The following is a 19199-nucleotide window of genomic DNA, read 5'->3' as shown; positions in this document are numbered from 1 at the left end:
CTTTCAACTTGTGTATATAAAAAGTTGACCCATTGGCCCAATATTAGAACAGTAGGCCCAAACAAAAGTCTTTAACTGAAAAAAAGAACAATAATATTAATAAAATAAAAAAAAAGCACCTCATATTATAAAAATTGTAAAATGATAAATAAAATAAAAATCTTTAATGTCAAAAACTTTTTATTTTTGTGAAATTCATGCGTAATGAAATTTGTTTTGTTTTAATAAAAATCTGATTTGAAATATGTTTCATTGGATAACGAATTGTAAAATTATTGTTTATTTAGAAAATTACATTATTAAGGTCACTTTTAATATCAAAGAATTTGTTTTGTATTTTATAATTTCTTAATCCCGGATACTTAATTTGACTTGATTGACATCTAATAATATTAGACAATAAAGTTTTTTTATTATGATTTAAAATTTATTTCGAATTTGTTCGTATAAAGTTTCTGACACATCAAATAAGTTTTATATGACAAAAAAAATTAATTTCCATATTAAAAGTGGCTCTTTAGTCTTTTAACGAGTGGTAAGAAGAATTATTATAAAAGAGTTCATGAATAATACAACTCTAGAAAGAATAAGATATTGTATTTGAATATTTCTTCAAATATTGAAAGAAAGATTATTATAGTGAAGAAAAAAAAAAGAAAGCATTAAATTTCCTCACATGCCAATTTCTCTTTTATTAATGCAAATATAAGAAAAAAATATTTCTTTGATTATGATAAGGATTTTCTTTAACTAATAACATTATATTAAGCTTTTTTTTAATTTTTTAAAATTTCTGGTAAATTTAATTAATAATTAGTCCGTATTTATTTTTGTAGGGGTAATGGACTCTTGAGTCAACGGTCAACCCAAATACGCTTCGCCGCGACCAACAGCCAATACGGTTGCCGTCACCTGAAGAATTTAGCGAGGACAGAAGAAGAAGAAGAAGAAGAAGAAGCTGCCAATGCCCAAAGGCCCGAAAAGAAGGTTTTAGGTTGGTTTAGTTTAGTTGCACACGCCTTTACCACACGCCGATTTGACGGAAAATCCGTGAAATCACCGGTCAGCTGAACAGACATTCACCAAATCTAATTTGTCCCCACGTTCGACAGTAGCCCCTCTCTCTCTGCTCCCTAAACCCCACCACCCTGGTTTCATGCTCTCTGGCTTTTAGTTTTAGGTTTCCTCTTAAACCCCACCTGTTCGTCTTTTTTTTTTTTTGCTCTATTTTTTCTTGCTGTTTTCATGTTTCTCATTCAGAGAGAACCAAAACGACGCTTCCGGGAGAGAAATCGTGCGAAGAGGAAGTAGAAAAAAAGAAAGGGAGAGGTTGGTTGAGCTCCAAGGAGATGGGGGCTCTGGCTCCAGTCGTCTCCTCTTGGATACCTGAAGATGACCTTTTGTTGAAGAACGCTATTGAGGTAATTAGTTTTTCGTTTTTCCTTTTCTTGTTTGGTTTAATGAACTTTATTTTTCGAGAAAATTAACGATTGGGTTTTCGGTGCTGTTCTTGTTTTCAAGAATTGCTTTTGCTTGTGACCCCCAATTCGAACTCTCTTGTGTTTGTATTTGTTGTCAACGTGGAAGGAACTATACACTCATGGCTAAATTGGGTTCTCTTTGTTGTTTCTAGTAGCTGAATGCTAATGCCTTTGTATTGTCTCCCCCCTTCTATCTTCTTATTTTAGTTGTTGGAATTGCAGGGTTTATTTAAATGTCTCTTTTAGTCTTGTGGATGTGTGGCATTGTCACTGTTCTGGTTTTGAAATTCTGGGTTTATTGTGTTGAGGCAGGAATTGTTTACAATATAAGGCGTCTGTCATTAAAAGAGTTAGAAGATTCTTGCATTTACGTTTATAAAATTTGGGAATCTGATTCAGAGGATTATTCTGTTGTTGTTTCAGAGGTGTATTATTGTAAAATCTATCAATAGAGTGGATTGCTTGTGGTTGGTCTGATACTACAAGTTGCAACTTTATGCAACTGCATGAATATTGATAACACTGGAAAATGGGATCTGAGTTGTGCAGTTAGAATGTAGTTCTCACCTCACACTAATTGAATTTCCTTTTGTTGTTTATTGTCCTCTAAATTATGTTTCTAAGTTGTGAAGCCTGTTTCATTCTATTTATCTGTTTGCAGGCTGGTGCTTCTTTGGAATCTCTTGCCAAGGGTGCAGTGCAATTCTCTAGAAAATTCACTGTTCGAGAACTACAAGAGCGATGGCATTCTCTCCTTTATGATCCGGTTGTTTCTGAGGAGGCTTCATCTCGCATGATTGAGTTTGAACGTTCTGCTTCTACCCTGTCTTTGAGATTTGGCAGAACAGGAAATCCAAAAGATAATAGAAGCTTGTCTGGGAAGAGAAAGTCTGAGAGTGTTCGTAGCTGTTACTATGCATTGCGTAAAAGAATTCGGAATGAGCCCTTTAACTCAATGGATCTGAGTTTTCTTATTGTGCCTAATGATGGAAACTATGTTGGGATTGAAGATGAGAGCCTACCTGGTAATTGCATGCTTGGAAATCCAATCTCAGATCATTTTGGAATTCAAGAAACAAATAAGAATATTATGCACTGTTCTTTTCCGCAAATATTAGGAGATGGTGGTGCTGGAACCAGGGATGGGTGCACAACGGATGGCTTTCAGACAAGCTTTCTTAAGCAAGATGATGATGGTTTTCCTGCAGAGCCAGTTAAAATACATAAGGAAATTCCTCATATACTAGGAGAGAATCAGTTTCTTGTTGAGAGTGGCTCTGGCATTGAGGAATTGCATCAACCCAAGGAATTGCCTGTGCACAGCTTGTTTGAGTCTAATGATTTAATGGTAAAACCTTCATCTACATTTGACCAAATTAACAATGACCCAGAGAATATCTGCTCTGAGCTTGAGGGTAACCAGGTCTTCAACTCACCAATTGTGGAGTGTGGGTTGTCAATCTGGAGAGCTCATGATGGCTTGTCTGCATCTGCTATTCCTACAGGTGATGGTTGTGGGGAAAAAGACCTGCATGCAGGTGATATCTATGCACTTCCTGGTGATGATGTTGCTGAAAGCAATCGTGTATCAGGACATGATGTTGTTGATACAGGATCCCAGTTGGAATCAGCAATACCATGTGAGGAGTTGGAAAATCAAACGGCTAATACAGAAGGTTATTTGGTGGAAATAACCAATACCCTTATGAATGATGAACCTTTTTTCATGGATGTCGATGCAAAAGATGTGATTGATAAGTCTTACTTTGATGGTCTGAGCTCACTTTTGGCAAGTTCACCAAATAATGTTGATCAAGATCAGATGGCTGATTTAACAGAACTGATGACATCAGAAACTCCAGATAATCTTGGAAAAGTGTCTTGTTCACGTCTTGGAGAATTGGATGAAGTTGCAGGATCTTGCAGTGTGGATGGGCCTGTGTCTCGCAATTCAGAGGTCCTGATGCTTTCTTCTGCATCAACTTCAGACAGTCAGTTCCCTGAACTGACTAATGGCATCATTTGTTGCACATTAAACACTGAGGATGCAGAAATTCCATGCAACGAAGATGTTGTCTTTGCCAAACAGCTGTGCCCATTGGTAGTTTCTGCAACACGACGGAATTTCAAAGAAGCCAGCAATCCATTATCTGCATGTGTGAATGATTTTTCTGGGGGTCAGAAAACTAGTGAGGGAGGTTCCCTCCTTGGCCAGAGAGATCAAAAAGATCCAGGGCAATCTCATGGGTCTCCTCAAATGAAAGCATCAAAGATGATAGCAGAAATGGGTCAACTCCATCCAATTAGTGATTGCAGAGTTAAATGCAAGGATTCCCCATGTGTAGCACCCAGAAGTGATGGTCTTCTAGCCAATAATTCAGCTCAAATTAATTCCATAAATGTTAGTGAAGGCACTCTCCCACCTACACTGACAAAGGAAAAGAGTGAAGAATTTTTACTGGGAAAGCATCGGATTCATAGTTCAGTTGATTCTTTAATAGAGAAACCAGCTCTTTGTTCTGATGGCCACAACAGCTATCCACTTGTGAATTCTTCTGCCATTAAACAAGAAATGGATCCTCCAGAAATGATTAGAGATCACCAAGCTTCAAGTACAGAGGTGGGATCCATGGATATTATTTCTCCTGAACCAGTTATTGATCCTCCACCACCAGATCTGGAGGAGTTACTGATTGAAAGTGATGATGATGTTCCTTATTTCTCAGATACTGAGGCAATGGTATGTCTTCAACTACTACTGGTTGTCACTTTTATTATTGTCATTATTGTTGACTCCTTTTATTCATGTTATTTCATTACTTTATGAACCAGATCCTTGATATGGACTTGGATCCAGATGACCAAGATTTGTGTGATCAGGAAGGTAATATGTCAACCCACGAATTTTTAAATTGCTAACTTGTATCTGTATCTGTCAATGTTCTGCTCTAGTAGTTTAGTAATGCATGGAGTTACTGTTATGGTCCACCTCCTTCTGTCAGCATGTAGAGAAGAGATAAAAAGGGGCTATGTCTTATCTTGCTTCTCCATCTCCACCTGTAGCAAGTAGTTCAAATTTGATTTTTTCTTATTTGATTCTGAAATAAGTCTTCTAGACATGGAAGATAATTTTTACTTTTCCCTGTGCAGTTGCTAGATATCAGCGTGAGGTCACTAAAAGAGCAATTATAAGGCTGGAGCAGGGTTCCCATTCTTATATGCAAAGGGCCATCGCATCGCGTGGAGCCTTTGCCATTTTATATGGCCGCCATTCCAAACATTATATTAAGAAACCTGAGGTATTCTAAAGCTAATGATATTTGCTATAATAATGCTATGTTCGATTGAGTGATTACCCCCTTAACCAAGTCCAGTTAAAAAGCTATGCTTTGTGAAGTGCTTATTGATATTTGTTTAAAGGCTTTAAGCCAAACACTGGATAAAAGACTATTCCTAGATAGGAAACTATATTGTCCAAGGAACTGTCTAGTATTTTGTCACTATTCTTGTTATACGCTTAATTGGGATCATGGAGTTACTAAAGTTTACACTTACACAACTTCAACAAAATTCCATGGTTTCCTTTTTGGAGCTTGCTTTCTGAAGTTAGTAGAGATTGTAGTTTTTTCTTCCTAGATAAGTAAACTAAAATTGATGATCAAATTTTCTGTAATACTTTATAATTTTGTTTGTGTAGATTTTACTTGGTAGAACAACAGAAGATTTTGTTGTTGACATTGACTTGGGAAGAGAAGGGTGCGCTAATAAAGTATCAAGGCGGCAGGTAAGATTTGCTATGACTTGGGTATATTTATGTATTTTATATAATACATATGTTTTATTTTGTCTTTATTCTCTGAGCATTTCAAGAACAGTCAAACCATTATTGCTATAAATAGTTACCACGTAAATAGTTGCCCATTAACCTGTTGTACTGCTTTTTTGGTTCCTCTCATATATTCAGGCAATTATCAACTTGGAAGAAGATGGATCTTTCCATCTTAAAAATCTCGGCAGGTGTTCAGTATCGATAAATAGCAAGGAAGTAGCTCCTGGACAGAGCCTGATCCTTAATTCCAGTTGTTTAATTGAGGTGCTGTTTCTCATTTCTTTTTGAACATTTGCAACATGCATCCTGTGATGCAGTTAACCTGCTTTTTTTTGTATCCGACTTGCGCTATGAATGTTTAGAGAACTATAAAGCTATGATATGTTTGGATATATGAACCATCTTGACGGGCTGTAAATGGTATTTTGCAGATAAGGGGAATGCCATTCATCTTCGAGACAAACCAAACTTGTGTGAAGCAATATCTGACTAGTGCCACAAAGAAATGTTAGAAACTCTGGAACCCCATGTTCAATATGAGGACTCTGTCAGGAGTTGCTCTTAGACACTTGTACTTTATGGGGGAGAGGCGGATTTACAATTGAGGCAATTGCTCCCACTAACATCACAAAACAGAAAAACACTTTCTGTATTGTATATGTAATTACAACAAGTTTAAGAAAAATTTTACTAATTTCTTTTGTCTTCTCATTGAAATTCAACTCGTATCTCACTTAAATCACTTTACACTGTGCTAAAGAAGATATATAAACCTGGTAATTATTTGGTCTAGTTAAATACTACATTGAATCGAATATAAGCCCGTTGTATTTTGTCTTCATCAGAATTATGGGCATTCATCCGCAAGATTAAACGTCGTCCTTGTTCACCCTCTCTGTTCGTGTGATCAGGTTGTCAGAGATGCGTCATAGCTTGTGAGATCTAAAACAAATATTTCTCTCACAAGTTTTGAGAATCATTTTCAATTACAAATTACAAACTCAGGAGTGCACATGAAATCCAGGAAAACAATATTAATATAGGGATGGTGGGAGTCAAAAATCATTTTGCTTTGCTTCATACATACTGGTCAGCTTCGACCGTTTCTTGCAAAATCTCGCAGATGGTCAAAGCTTACATCATTTCGTAATATATATACAGTATAAAACAAATCCGATGATAGCCGTACCATACAATCAAATCTCTTCATCTAAGCTCTCCACTTTCCACTTTCTTTCTACTTCTCCTTTCCCTCACTCACAGGCTCACATTTCAATCTCAGATCCAAAGAAAAATCCCAGGCCACCAGAAAGAGGGGAAAGAAGAAACAGGGAAGAAAATGCCAAAACTCTCTAGCACCCTCTATCTGTGTCTACGTTTTCTTGTTTTCATGATCACATTTTCGAAGCTGTTGTTTGCTGCAAACTCTAGAACATATCCAGCTGATGTACAAGTACTCAAAGATCTGAAACATGGGGTGGACCACCTGTCCATTGCTCCCGGATCTTGCTTGACCTCATGGGATTTTTCCTTGGACCCATGTGATAACATCTTCACAGAGCATTTTACTTGCGGGCTCAGGTGCGATAGAGTCGTCTCTGGTTATGCTCGAGTCACTGAGATCACCATTGACCCTGTTGGTTACTCTGGTTCACTCACCTCAACTTCATGGAACCTCCCTTATCTACAGACCTTGGACATCTCGGACAACTTGTTCTGTGGGTCAATTCCTGACTCCCTCTCCAACTTAACTCGTTTGCGTCGACTTGGTCTGTCTAGGAACTCACTCTCTGGTGAAATACCCATCATTCTTGGCTCCCTCTCTCACCTTGAAGAACTCTACCTTGATAGCAACCATCTCCATGGACCCATTCCTTCAAGCTTCAACAATCTAACAAGCCTGAGACGACTTGAAATCCAACAAAACGATATCTCAGGTGAGTTTCCCGATCTGGGTTCACTCAAAAACCTTTACTTCCTAGATGCTAGTGATAACAATATATCCGCTGGAGTCCCTGCAACACTGCCAGCATCTCTTGTCGAGCTCTCAATTCGAAACAATAAACTAGGAGGAAATATTCCAGATAACATCGAGAATATGAGGTTTTTGCAAGTTCTAGATCTCAGTCACAACATATTATCCGGAGCAATATTATCAGTTCTTTTTTACCATCCGTCCCTGGAACAGCTTACTCTTTCTTACAACAACTTTTCATATTTAGAAGTACCTGGTGACATGGGGTTAAACAGTAACTTAATAGCTCTTGATTTAAGCTACAACAAGCTTCAAGGTTTCTTGCCAGCTTTCATGGCTTCGATGCCAAAGCTTGCAGCTTTATCTTTGGAGCATAACAAGTTCACAGGTATGATACCGGCTCAGTATGCACTCAAAGCTGCTATATCCGGGACCAATGCTTCGTCTTTTGAGAGGCTGTTGCTGGGTGGGAATTACTTGTTCGGGCCAATTCCAGGACCTTTGCTTGGTCTCAAACCGGGTTCTGCTCAAGTCAGCCTGGCGGATAATTGCTTGTATCGGTGTCCTGACGCTTTCTTCTTCTGCCAAGGTGGGGATCAGAAATCCTTGGTGGATTGTAAGAGCTTTGGGCCTGCAATTCCTTAGAAACAAAGTAACCCTGAATTGTATTATAGTAATAACATTATTCCCTAGTTTGTCTTTACCTATATTTTTAGTGCGAAAGGTTACAAGTTTGAGAGAAACAGCAGAAAATTTACTATGTTGTTTAAGAGATTAGCTTTCCAGTTTTATTCTTTTTTTTTTTCCCTCCTTCGATTTTTGACAATTCTAGATGGTGAACAAACCAATCTTGCTCAGGCGTCGATTGAAAGTTTCAAGGCTTATAGTTCAAAAGCGACCCAAAGAGAAACTACAAAACTGGAGTAAATTGCCCTGGGGCTTGTGCACTTGCAGGTTGCAGGTTCGCCTTTGTGTTTCACAAAAGCATTGTCTTGGAAAGGAGAAAAGCAATGACTTCGCTTATTATTGTAGAATTGCTGTTACTATTCTACTAATTCCGCCACCTGGTGTTGATTCTTTTGCTCGCAAAGTGCACATTGGAAACTGCGCACCATCGTCAGAAAGAAAGGGAAACCATGTTTACTTGAATATTTTCCCACCGGCTAACGACGATAGTGCTGATACGCTGAGATTTCTCATGTGAATTGGTCTAAGCCATCCCCCGCAGGCATGCATTGACATCATTGTTTTTTAGAACGAAACTGAAGGTTATTACAAGCAAGGTTTTCATTTTTCAAGCCAACAGCAGTACTATATAATAATAAGATGACTTCCAAATTATGGATGTATTAAAGGTAATTTTTCTCAATATTGTATTAATCATGTTCATAAATTTCTTCATCAATTCTGATATAATTTCATGTTCTCTCTCCTCGGAGGGATCTCCATATGATTCCCTCTCTTCAATGCAAATCAATATTTGTTGTCGACAAATAATATTATGGATTTATATTTGACATATTATCAATGTATTGTGCTTATATTTAGAATTATGAATGTTTATTCTTAAGGTTTTTAATTATTAAATTTATTTATTAACGAATATAATTCACAAATAATGAATAGAATTTATACACCAATAGAATGACAGGGCATAAAATATAAACTCTAATATTACATTGCCATCAAGATCATTTTATAAAAGCAAGCTCTTTGCAATGCAGTGGTTCCATGTGCATTGTTCATATTTACTGGTACACAGCATTTAAAGACCCTTCTTAATTGGTTTTGCCATTCTTTTATGAGGATGACTTCATTTTCTGTCATGAGTTTATATTATTATAGCAGTGCTTTCCTGGATGAATTTTGTCTCTATTTTACATTGGAGGAAAAAGAATCCAATGTAGAGTAATAAAATAAACCCATACCTAAGGATTCTGGAATAATCAATATTCAGCAGTGGTATCTCAAGGATAAGGATAAGACACGTTTCCATCCTGAGTTTAATGTTGAAAATCCCTATGATTTTATTTATTTATTTATTTATTATGAGCATGGTTTAGTTGTTAAACTGTTGAAAATCGTCCAAAATTTAAACAAATAAAACTAAATTTGTGTGGAGCTTTACAATTTTTTTAGTCCTCATGCAATATAGATTGGATGGGCCACTATCTAGGCCTAGCTCCAATTTCTGCTTTCTGGAGAAGTGAAGTTTGGCCCATCATTGACTTTGTCTCTTGAGTCTAGATTGAAGGCTTACTCAGATATTGGGGGCCCATTGAGACTGTCGAATTCCTAGCCGGAGTTCCCGTAGAAGAAAAATTGACCAGACAAATCAACAATGGTCGGGTATCGATTGACATCTGCAAAAACTTAATATAGGAATAGCCAGGAATTCTGATGATCTTCCCTGGAAAAGTGTTGCTTTTCTAAAGACAGGGAAATAAGGGGAAAGAGGAGGAATAGAGTTCCATTCGCAGCAAGAAAGCGTCGAGTAGGCTTGGCCATGTCTATCAGGTTGCCGATGGTACGTTTGACGAACAAGACAATCTTTCCATGGTAAAAGGCCTAAATGGTTTTGTTTCAAATCAGGATTGACAATGAAAACGTAATCATCCTTCAACTCTACCTTAAACTAATCAAAACAATCTTCGGTGTCCATCAGTATCCCTTGAAATTAATATTGTCATCTTCAAGAGTTTGTTGCCCGGAAGTAATTCATAAGCAAGAAGGTGGTACATTAATTGTGGCTTCCCATACATGTATAGCATCGTTTTCCAAATCTTTTTTAGGCACTCTCAACGCCAGTGGTCATCTTCGTTTTTATTTTACTTTGAAGGAAGTGGTCCTACTCATCAAAAAATTAATGGTATGGTTAGATCTGGGATGATCTCTACTGACGGTGCCCACCCCGAATTCCAGCTCCATCGATGCAATAAAAGCTTTCCCCCAGCCTCTATCTAGTTTGGCATAGAGATCTGGACCTTTCTAAAAGCTTCATTGCAATTGTATTAAATGCGAGAAGAATGTTGGCTCAACCTTTATGATGTAGTTTACACCTTCAGGTATCAGAATGAATGGGACAAGTCAGAATCAGAAACCTGATCAAGTTGACTAAGCTTTGAGCAGATGACAGAGTCGTTTTGAGTTTAGGTATCCCTAACTCCCTCCTTGAGTCACAGAACCACATCTCTATTCTGTAATTTGTAAGGCAAAGGTTGGAGTAAACTTAATTGAACTCATTTAAGCCGTAATTTAAGATGAGTTGGGAGTGATGTATACGTCATATATCATCTGCAAATTTTTTTCAAGATGCCAAATCTATGCAAATCTTGGCTCGTCTCCTCAGTCAAGCTGCCATCATTTAAGGCAGAAGTTGTTGGCCTAGCTTGCAACTATATATATTTTGAGTCGAACAGGGAGGAGGGGATACACTGAACGATGTTAAATTTGTGGCCAAACAGCCCTTGGAGAGGCAAATGGGCAAGGGGGTGTGGGGTTTGGCCAAGTGGGGAACCCCATTGTCGGTAGAAAACCCTTCATCCTGGCCAATGGTACATCTCATCCAACGCATCCTATGTTCATTATTAACGTTGAAGATAATGAAGGATCGAACCCCTCCTGCCACCAAAGATCTTTGCTCCCCATACTCCTCCAGTCCCTTCCCAAATTCCCATCCCATATTTTTTGTTTAAAGGCAGTCCTAGAATATTCTCTTCTGCTTCACTTTCCTTCTATTCAACAGGCGAGTTTCTGCATATTCTTGAAATTTTAAGACATACATTGAACTTAAAATTATTTGGTAATATCTCAAATATTGCTGCCAATTGCTTTTAAGTTACATGACCCTTCAACTTACTACTAATTACTGTTAAATTCTTCGCAAGAAACACACGGCCCCAAGACAAAATCAATGAAAAGGTGTCAAGCTCATATCATATAAAGAATAATTTAACTATGTATATGATATGGGGTATTTGAAATATATTATTAGCTTAACTGGAGTGTCGTGTCCTGGTCCTGAGCTAGGCCAACCCATTGATCCTAATTGTTTCAATAAACCTTGTATAAGCAATGCTATAGCCACTTTCTTTGAATTGTATAATCTCCTGATCAATTAAACTTCGTACTTAATTTGTTAAACAAGTGCTTTTCCTGGAAATCCTTGAGTTTTTGATGGAAAAGTCCGTACTGTATGACCCATGTTAATCTGTATTATGGGGGCTTGATTTAAGGTCTCAATAAATTCTTGAGAAAAAGGTGGGGTGTCTTCAACACGAGCCAAGCCTTGATCCACTATTAATTTTTGCATTAATTCTAGTATATTAATATGAATTTTAAGTGAACCAAATACATATAAGATAACCCTAAAATTCACATCTGACCTTAGGTAAAATGTAGGAACCGATCAAGACACTCCCTTATTCCCTTTTTCAAGAAGGAATAAACACTTAGAAGCCTTTTCCTTTTGTGTTGAAGTGATATAAAAGCTTATAATTTTAGTTTGATCATTTAATATTACTTAATTCGTAATAATATCTTCTCCAGAAATGATTAAAAGAATTCGAATCCATCCTCTCTCTAACGGGTTAAGAATCAATTTTCACGAAAGCAAAAAAACAGGAAAAGCATTTGTGAAGCTATCAAATAACCGGCATGATCAAAATATTCTATAAAATAGACATGAAGTTTGCCTTTGGTACTATTCCTGGGTTCATGAGAGCCATTGTTTTAGTCCAAGTGAATAGAATTGGGATTGAAAGAAAAAAGGGCAAATTATATTCGTGTCTTATCACCTCCACAGTGTGATGCCGACCATTCCCTATTCTCAGGCTATGTTATGCTTATTCATTCTTCCCTCAAGATTCCTACATACAAAGTATACGTATGATATTTATTCATTCATATGAATATGATCATATATATATCTTCGAAAGCTAAAAAAAAAATATGTTGTTTGTCCCGTTTTGCTTTCTCCATTGCACGTTAATAATATCCATATCTGACCCACCACACCTCTCTTTCTTGCTTCTGTGGGAATAATCCATACATTGTTTTGCTAACAATTTCTACGTATGGTCCAATTGTTGTTTGACATGCATGGGCCTGCCTGACTTATTGGAATTGCTTTGCCAATGAGAAAACTTCTGCTCCTGCTTTGCATATGTTAATGGTAAATGATTCTTCCCTAAATAAATCTATGCAGGACAATGAACTAGCTACTACTAATTAATTTGATATAACATGTACTTTTATACAATGAAAACTTTAACAAGTGTTACTATTTATTTTTTTTTTACATTTTTTCCATTTTTAATAATAATAAATATGATATTGGTCAAACACATCAGTACACCACCCCGAGAGAGGAAACCACTTTTCATGCAATCCCCTCTCCTAACATATAAAATAAAGGATAATGACTCAATTAAATTGTTCCTGTTCAAGCCTTTTCCAATAATAGAGGCACGTGGCAGGTTGCTGATTGATCCCTTCTTTTTAAAGATCTCCACCACCTTTGATTGATGAGACAGACAGTGAGAGAGAGAGGGGAAATTAAAAAAGACAAATGAAGCTGAGGGAAAATATCTGCTTTATCTAGACTTTACATGTATATTGTTATGGAGTCGAAGTGACCAATAAAGAGGAGGAGAGGGGAGGGGGGTGGAGATTGGAACAGGGACTGGTCGCCCATGAGCTGACACAACTTCTCCATTATGAGGGCAACCCACAATCCCGTATCAAGAATCGGGACCTCCCTCGAAGTTGTCAAACCCAATGCTTTGCCCCATGCTTGCTTTCTGTGTACACTTTACATCGAAAGTTGTTGAGATAAAAGGGCGGACGAGATACTTTTGCTTCGGTGTACAGTATTACAAAGAAAGTCGTTGAGAGATAAAAGGTCCGACGAGATACTTTTGCCCGTCTCGAGAGGGAGGGTAAGTTGTACGGATCTAAGTTTTTTCCCCTAAAAGGCCAACCTGAGACTAGCTACTTCCATGTTTTGCGCCTCATACTTTATGTTTGCTCAAATACATGGCTAGGTTAGTATCGTGACCATGCATAAGGTTAGGGTTACTCTTGTAATGATATATATATATGCTGATCAAAGCCCTAACATAAAAACTGGTCTAACTATTATCATTTTATTTAAGAAAAAGTTGGGATTTAGTCTTTGATTTCTCTTGCAGCTTGGACTTCTTCTAACATACCCTTCTACCCAAGAAACTTGTCTATGAGTTTTGAAGGATTGGTAGTCGATTGCATGAGAACCGGGCCATCATTTATTTGACGCTTTATAAAGTACAAGAAAGGAAACATTCTTTTTCCTTTCAAGGGCTGACATAAGTTAAATTCAATGCATATAGCTTTAAGTCAATAGGAAAGAAAAGGAAAATTTGAGAAGGCGGTCCTAGACTCTAGAAATTGATGTAACTTAGATTCTTAGAATAGAGTGCAACCTAAAATAGATGATAATGCCTCTTAGAAAAGAAGATGCTAAAGGGCAAAAAATGGAAGGAATATTGCTTGTTAATAAATCAGGATGGGATCCAAGTCCCACGACTGATCATTTCCTTTTGCAGAATTGACCAGTGGCCAATCGATGCTGCATGTAGATCAGTTAGTGCTTTGATAGCAAATGGTTCATAAGAACATGATAGAGGTTAATTTGTACGAAGTCAAAGGAGTAAGATTGCCATATTCCTTACAGCATCTCAGTAGTTTCTTTTTTCAACTATTTCAGAAAGAAATTTTCTCATCATGGCTTTGGTATAAGATTCATCACAGCAATGAAAGAGATGGGTTTGAAGCAATTTAAGAATTGATAGCGTAACTGACAAAACTAGCATGGTGAGAGAGCGAGCGTGGTCCCCTTTACAGGGAAACTCAGAAGCAACATCCTACAAAAATGGGAGGGGATTCAACAAATCAATAAAAAGCTTTATTCCATTGAAATGGGGATTGAATTTAGAATGAAATTCCCATCTCATGTCGACCCCCCAAACCCAAAATTTTTCTTATTGAATAATGAGTCCTGATTGGCCTATCTGGCTCTGTAACCATGTGTTTCTGTTGCAAAAATAAAGCACAAAAGTTTCATTGGATGACGACCATGATGATGCAAAACATTTAATTGAAAAAAAAAAAGGGAATCAATAAGTACATCAGGACCCAATAAAGTATTGACAAATAGCTAACCATGGCTTCACTTTACAAAGTAGATTAAACAAGTAACAAAAGAGAGGTAAAAACAGAAGTGTGTGGAATCATAGATTATCTCTTTGAATAAAAGCACTTTGTATGATATTTGTTTATTTCTACTTTCCAAAGGTTTTCATTGTAACCCAAGCTTGGAAAAATCAAAACAAGAGGGAGAGAGACAAAAAAAATCACCATAGAAAGTGAAGCAACCAGCCCATATTTCCATGTCTATCTCTATCCTTACAACATGAAATATGAACCCCCACTATGTCACAGTAATCTTATTCTATAGTATACTCTTGGCAGATACTCTTACAACCCTCTCTTCACAAATCTTCTGGGGTTCCAAACTTCCGCAGTCTTTGACACAGTACTCTCTTTCAGAAAGAGAAAGTGGTCGGGTATTGGGAGCAAAGAGATCAAACAAATTAAACAGATGAAGATTCAGTGCGACGTGTGTAACAAAGAGGAGGCCTCCGTGTTCTGCACCGCAGACGAGGCCGCCCTGTGCGACGCCTGTGATCACCGAGTCCACCACGCCAATAAGCTTGCCTCGAAACACGAACGTTTTTCCCTTCTCCATCCTGCCTCTTCTAAACAAGCCCCTCTCTGCGATATCTGTCAGGTTATTTTTTACGTCTTTCTTGCTATCTGGCTTTGATTATGGTTTTTATACCTTTTATTTCTGCGGAGAATTGTGTGGAAGTTGGTTTTCTGATTGCTAGATTTTGGGGGTTTTTTTTTGGTCTTATTGTAGGAGAAACGAGCTTTCTTGTTTTGTCAACAAGACAGGGCAATTCTATGCAGAGATTGTGATGTTCCAATTCACGCCGCCAACGAACATACCCAGAAGCATAACAGGTTTCTTCTTACAGGGGTTAAACTCTCTGCTACCTCTGCTCTCTACACATCCTCCTCTTCATCCTCTATCCCTTCCTTATCCACCGGCTGTGATTCTGTTCCTGAATTCAAATCTCAACCTTCGATCAAGAATCCTGTCTCTGCTTCTCCAACAAATTTGAATCCTTTTTCACTTGCTAAGTCTTTACCCATTAGTACAACAGCAGCAGCAGCAGCAGCAGCAGTAACAAACAAGAGCGGTGGAGATAACCTGTTACCAAATGAAGGGGGTGGTTCAACGAGTAGCATATCTGAGTATTTGATAGAGATGCTTCCAGGCTGGCACTTCGAAGACTTCCTTGATTCCTCCTCACCCCCCTTTGGTTTCTGTAAGGTTTGCATTGATCCATCATTGATCTATTGTTTTTCCCTTTCTAGATAGTAAGCTCAAGGCACAATATAATATGTATTCTTTTTGCGATTTGATTTTTGAATGATGTGATTTTCTTTGGGATCTGAATAATTTTGTTTTTTGATCTAATTTTGTCAGAGTGATGATGGCATGTTGCCATTTTCCGATATTGATCTGGAGAGCAATATGAGTTCTTTCTCACCAGAAAGTTTAGGACTCTGGGTTCCGCAGTCACCATCTCCCCTGTATCCTCCCCAATGTTCTTCACCAATGGGGGGGCAAATTGGGTTCAAGGAGAAAAAGGAAATAATAGGCATGAAAGCTACCCGGAGATGGACAGATGATGCATTTACAGTTCCTCAGATCAGCCCTCCCTCCACTGGCTCTAAGAGATCTAGGCCTCTCTGGTAGAATCAGTTCTTCAAAGTACAAAATCCTCATGTTCCCTTATAGTTTGACAAGGAGCTTAAGTTCCCATCTTTTGCCTTTTCTTCGTATTTTCGAATTTCTAGCAAAGGTGATTTCAGTTTAATGTCATCTTTTCCCCTACTCTGACAGGGCCGGTTTGCTTGTAGCATTTTGTTCCTTCGTCGTGTACTCGCAGAACGCAACTTCTTTGTAAATATCAATGAAAAATTTTCAAGGTTACTTTTCCTTCTTTTCAATTTTTGCCATCTCGAGTTCACAAATCCAGTTTAAAGATTACGATCAGCCAGAGCAAAGACGAAATCTAACACATCTTGAAGTGGGGAATCTAGCAAATGACATATCGTTATCTGATAACCTCGAGAGAGCAATTGAACTGAAACTGCGACATAAATTGACAGACAGTCAAGGGAACAACTAATCGCCCCTTTTGGTCGGGGAGACGTATCATGTTACCGAGATTTGGAACCTGACAGGCATTGTAAGAAGGTACAAAGAAGACAGGAGATAGATGATGGGTATGATGAATTGATGATGGGATCGGATAAGGAAAGGAGAGAGGGGCAGGCAAAAAGGGATGGTCTGGTTTTGTCTTAAAGCAAGATTGCAGTGTCCTGGTGGGGACGAACTTGCCCCAAAGGCCCAAACCTTCGGGATTGTATTGGTATAACTATCAATTTCAGTAGTTCATTCAACTAGTAGAAATCTGCGGACCAAAATAGGGGAAAAAACGGAACTCAGGGCTAGTTGTTAGTCAGGGTTTCTTGCAGACTTCCAGTTGTACTTCCCGGTACTTCTGCTACTTTTCCCTTTCCTCTTTCTCTACATTTTCTTCCCAATCCCATGTTCAAGTTTCTATACTTACGGTATACTCTGATTTCTTACAGACATAACTCAGAAAGATAACTCAGAAAGATAACACTTCTGTTTCAAACAAAGCATACACAAACTTGAATGTTATGCTTTGATTCACTGTAGTAAATCCGTTTACTCTTACATTTAAGACCAAAAACAAGAAAAACAAACAAATCTTTTCAGGATTTTCACCAATGAACCTAGTCATTTCACCATCATGAACGTGCTTGTGTGTACACTGTAACTAAAAAAAGGGCTGCTCAAAGATGACAAGTTCTCGGTCAATCAGAATGCCGGTCCGCTGCCGAAAGGTTACCTTTGGGTCTACCAAACCTAAACCTACACCTACCAAAGCCAACCCCGTTGCAGAGCCCATGTCTCTTATTCAGGTACCGCACATGCCAATTTTGTTCACTTTTTGATGGCTTCAGACACGAGCAATAAAGACCTTTGTTCTCACACCTTTCTTCCATGAAAATATCACATCAGCATCTTAATTTGCCTGATTATGGCAGTTTTGGCCTTTTGACCATCTTCTTTCTAAATGTTCTGAAGGGGTCGATGCGGTCGGTTCTGCCCAATAGACAGGCTGATGACCCTCTCAGGATTTAACCCCCACAATACTCTCTACAGTCTACGCTACCCATCGTATTCAACAAACCCATCACCGAAATTAAGTTTGGTTATCATGAAAATAATCTGAGGTTGTCCTTCCAAAGAAATTTGAAAAAAAAAAACAAAAATGATTGATTCCTCGATGAGTTAATGTAACAACTCAAAACAGTACAAAACCTTTAAGATATATACAAATAGATAAGTTTGAGGCAGGGAGGACTCTGGTCTACTGGCCTAGTGGGTCAACTATTCTTTCGGTTGTGACAGCTATTTCATCTAGGCATTAGCCCCAAATTTACTCTTGGTTCTTTGCTCTCTGGCCCCAATAGTTTCTACTTTACTTTGGGTCGAGCCAGTTCTATGGGGGCTAAGCAAGTTATTTGGGCTCATGTCCTATTGGCACTGAAAGGACCGGGACAGTCTCTTCTTTCTTACAGGAACATCGGGTCTAATAACATGAACATGCGAGCAATATTTGTCCAAAAAAAGGCTTTCCATAAAAAAGGCTAGATAATTGAAAGAAAAAGAACACATGCAAAATCTCAGCCCATTGAAATATCAAGCAACTCAAAGAATCCAAATAAACCTGATGATGATGAAGACAAACATTAGTTAAAACTCTTCAATGGATTGTTCTTCTTCTTAACATTTGCACATTGAGAAATTAGAAAAGATGGGGGTGGTAAAAAGAATGAGAAAAGAGGTTAAGAGATTGGTTGAGGGTTAAAGGAATCATGGGCGTCTGCAGTGAGCTTTGCACATATGTTGGCAGTCATAGACGCAAGGTCCACCACAATGAAGAGGGCAATCCAACCTCATGCCTCTGCACCTTCCTCTAACCATGCATTGAGCAAACTCACCTAGCTTATAATCTTCCTTGTTGAAAACTCTCTTCCTACGCGCTTGATGACTGTGAATGCCTCTACCTGCTCCTCCTCTTCCCTTGCCTTTTCCAGGTTTTGTTCCTCCACATCCCCATTTATACCAACCACCACCTCCTCCTCCCCATCCCCATCCCCCACCTCCTCCTCGTCTTCCCCCTCCACCACCACCACCTCCACCACCTCCACCCCATCCCCATCCAAAACTGCCCCCACCACCTCCTCCTCCACCGCCTCCACCGCCCACCACCACCCCACACCACCTGCCTTCCTCTATAATATGGTCCTCTATTTTTGTTCTTATCATCGAGCACAACTTCAGTAGAAGTTCTGTTACTTACTTCAACATTGTCTTTTCCTTGGGGAAGCTTGACATGAACTGAAGAAGAATTGATAGTAGTGGTGCCATTTACCAAGTCATCACCTCTCAGCCTAACAATTGCCACTAATAGAAAAAACAGAACCCGCCGACCTTTTACTAATGTCTCCATCCTTTGGTTTCTGAAAAGATGCCACTGTTGCCTAAACGTGCCTGCTATATATACACTCGGTTTAAAGCTATACACCTAGATCTCTATCGCAAACGAAAACAACCAATTGCTACTTGTTCTTTTCTTGAAAGTACTAAAGAATGAGATGCCTTCGGACACACTTTGTCCCCACCTAGGATTGCAATGTGACT

General features: G+C 38.4%; 4 protein-coding genes across 4 annotated transcripts; 3 read left to right on the top strand and 1 right to left on the bottom strand.

Moving 5' to 3' along the window:
- The first annotated feature begins 101 nt into the window (after positions 1-101).
- Positions 102-6021, top strand: LOC110416122 (uncharacterized). The gene is made up of 8 exons (XM_021427971.2): positions 102-1180; positions 1261-1421; positions 2143-4221; positions 4314-4365; positions 4632-4780; positions 5179-5265; positions 5446-5574; positions 5742-6021. The coding sequence occupies exons 2-8, from the start codon at positions 1350-1352 to the stop codon at positions 5820-5822; spliced, it is 2649 nt and encodes an 882-aa protein (XP_021283646.1). The 5' UTR covers positions 102-1180; positions 1261-1349; the 3' UTR covers positions 5823-6021.
- Positions 6022-6155: 134 nt separating this feature from the next.
- Positions 6156-8808, top strand: LOC110416123 (uncharacterized). The gene has a single exon (XM_021427972.1). The coding sequence runs from the start codon at positions 6650-6652 to the stop codon at positions 7928-7930; it is 1281 nt and encodes a 426-aa protein (XP_021283647.1). The 5' UTR covers positions 6156-6649; the 3' UTR covers positions 7931-8808.
- A 5741-nt stretch (positions 8809-14549) lies between these two features.
- BBX21 (salt tolerance homolog2) lies at positions 14550-16405 on the top strand. The gene is made up of 3 exons (XM_021428797.2): positions 14550-15113; positions 15246-15722; positions 15879-16405. Exons 1-3 carry the CDS (start codon positions 14925-14927, stop codon positions 16149-16151), a joined length of 939 nt encoding a protein of 312 aa, XP_021284472.1. The 5' UTR covers positions 14550-14924; the 3' UTR covers positions 16152-16405.
- A 799-nt stretch (positions 16406-17204) lies between these two features.
- Positions 17205-19048, bottom strand: LOC110416541 (glycine-rich protein). The gene is given in 2 exon segments (XM_089783666.1): positions 17205-18762; positions 18764-19048. Coding segments are annotated over 2 exon segments (639 nt in total). The 5' UTR covers positions 19009-19048; the 3' UTR covers positions 17205-18368.
- Between the last annotated feature and the right edge of the window lie 151 nt (positions 19049-19199).

The sequence above is a fragment of the Theobroma umbraticum genome, unplaced genomic scaffold (genome assembly GCF_002168275.2).
Source record: "Theobroma umbraticum cultivar Fairchild unplaced genomic scaffold, ASM216827v3 scaffold_51.0, whole genome shotgun sequence".
NCBI lineage: Eukaryota > Viridiplantae > Streptophyta > Magnoliopsida > Malvales > Malvaceae > Theobroma > Theobroma umbraticum.
The sequence above is the reverse complement of the archived record's forward strand: the minus strand, read 5'-3'. Positions and strand labels throughout refer to the sequence as shown.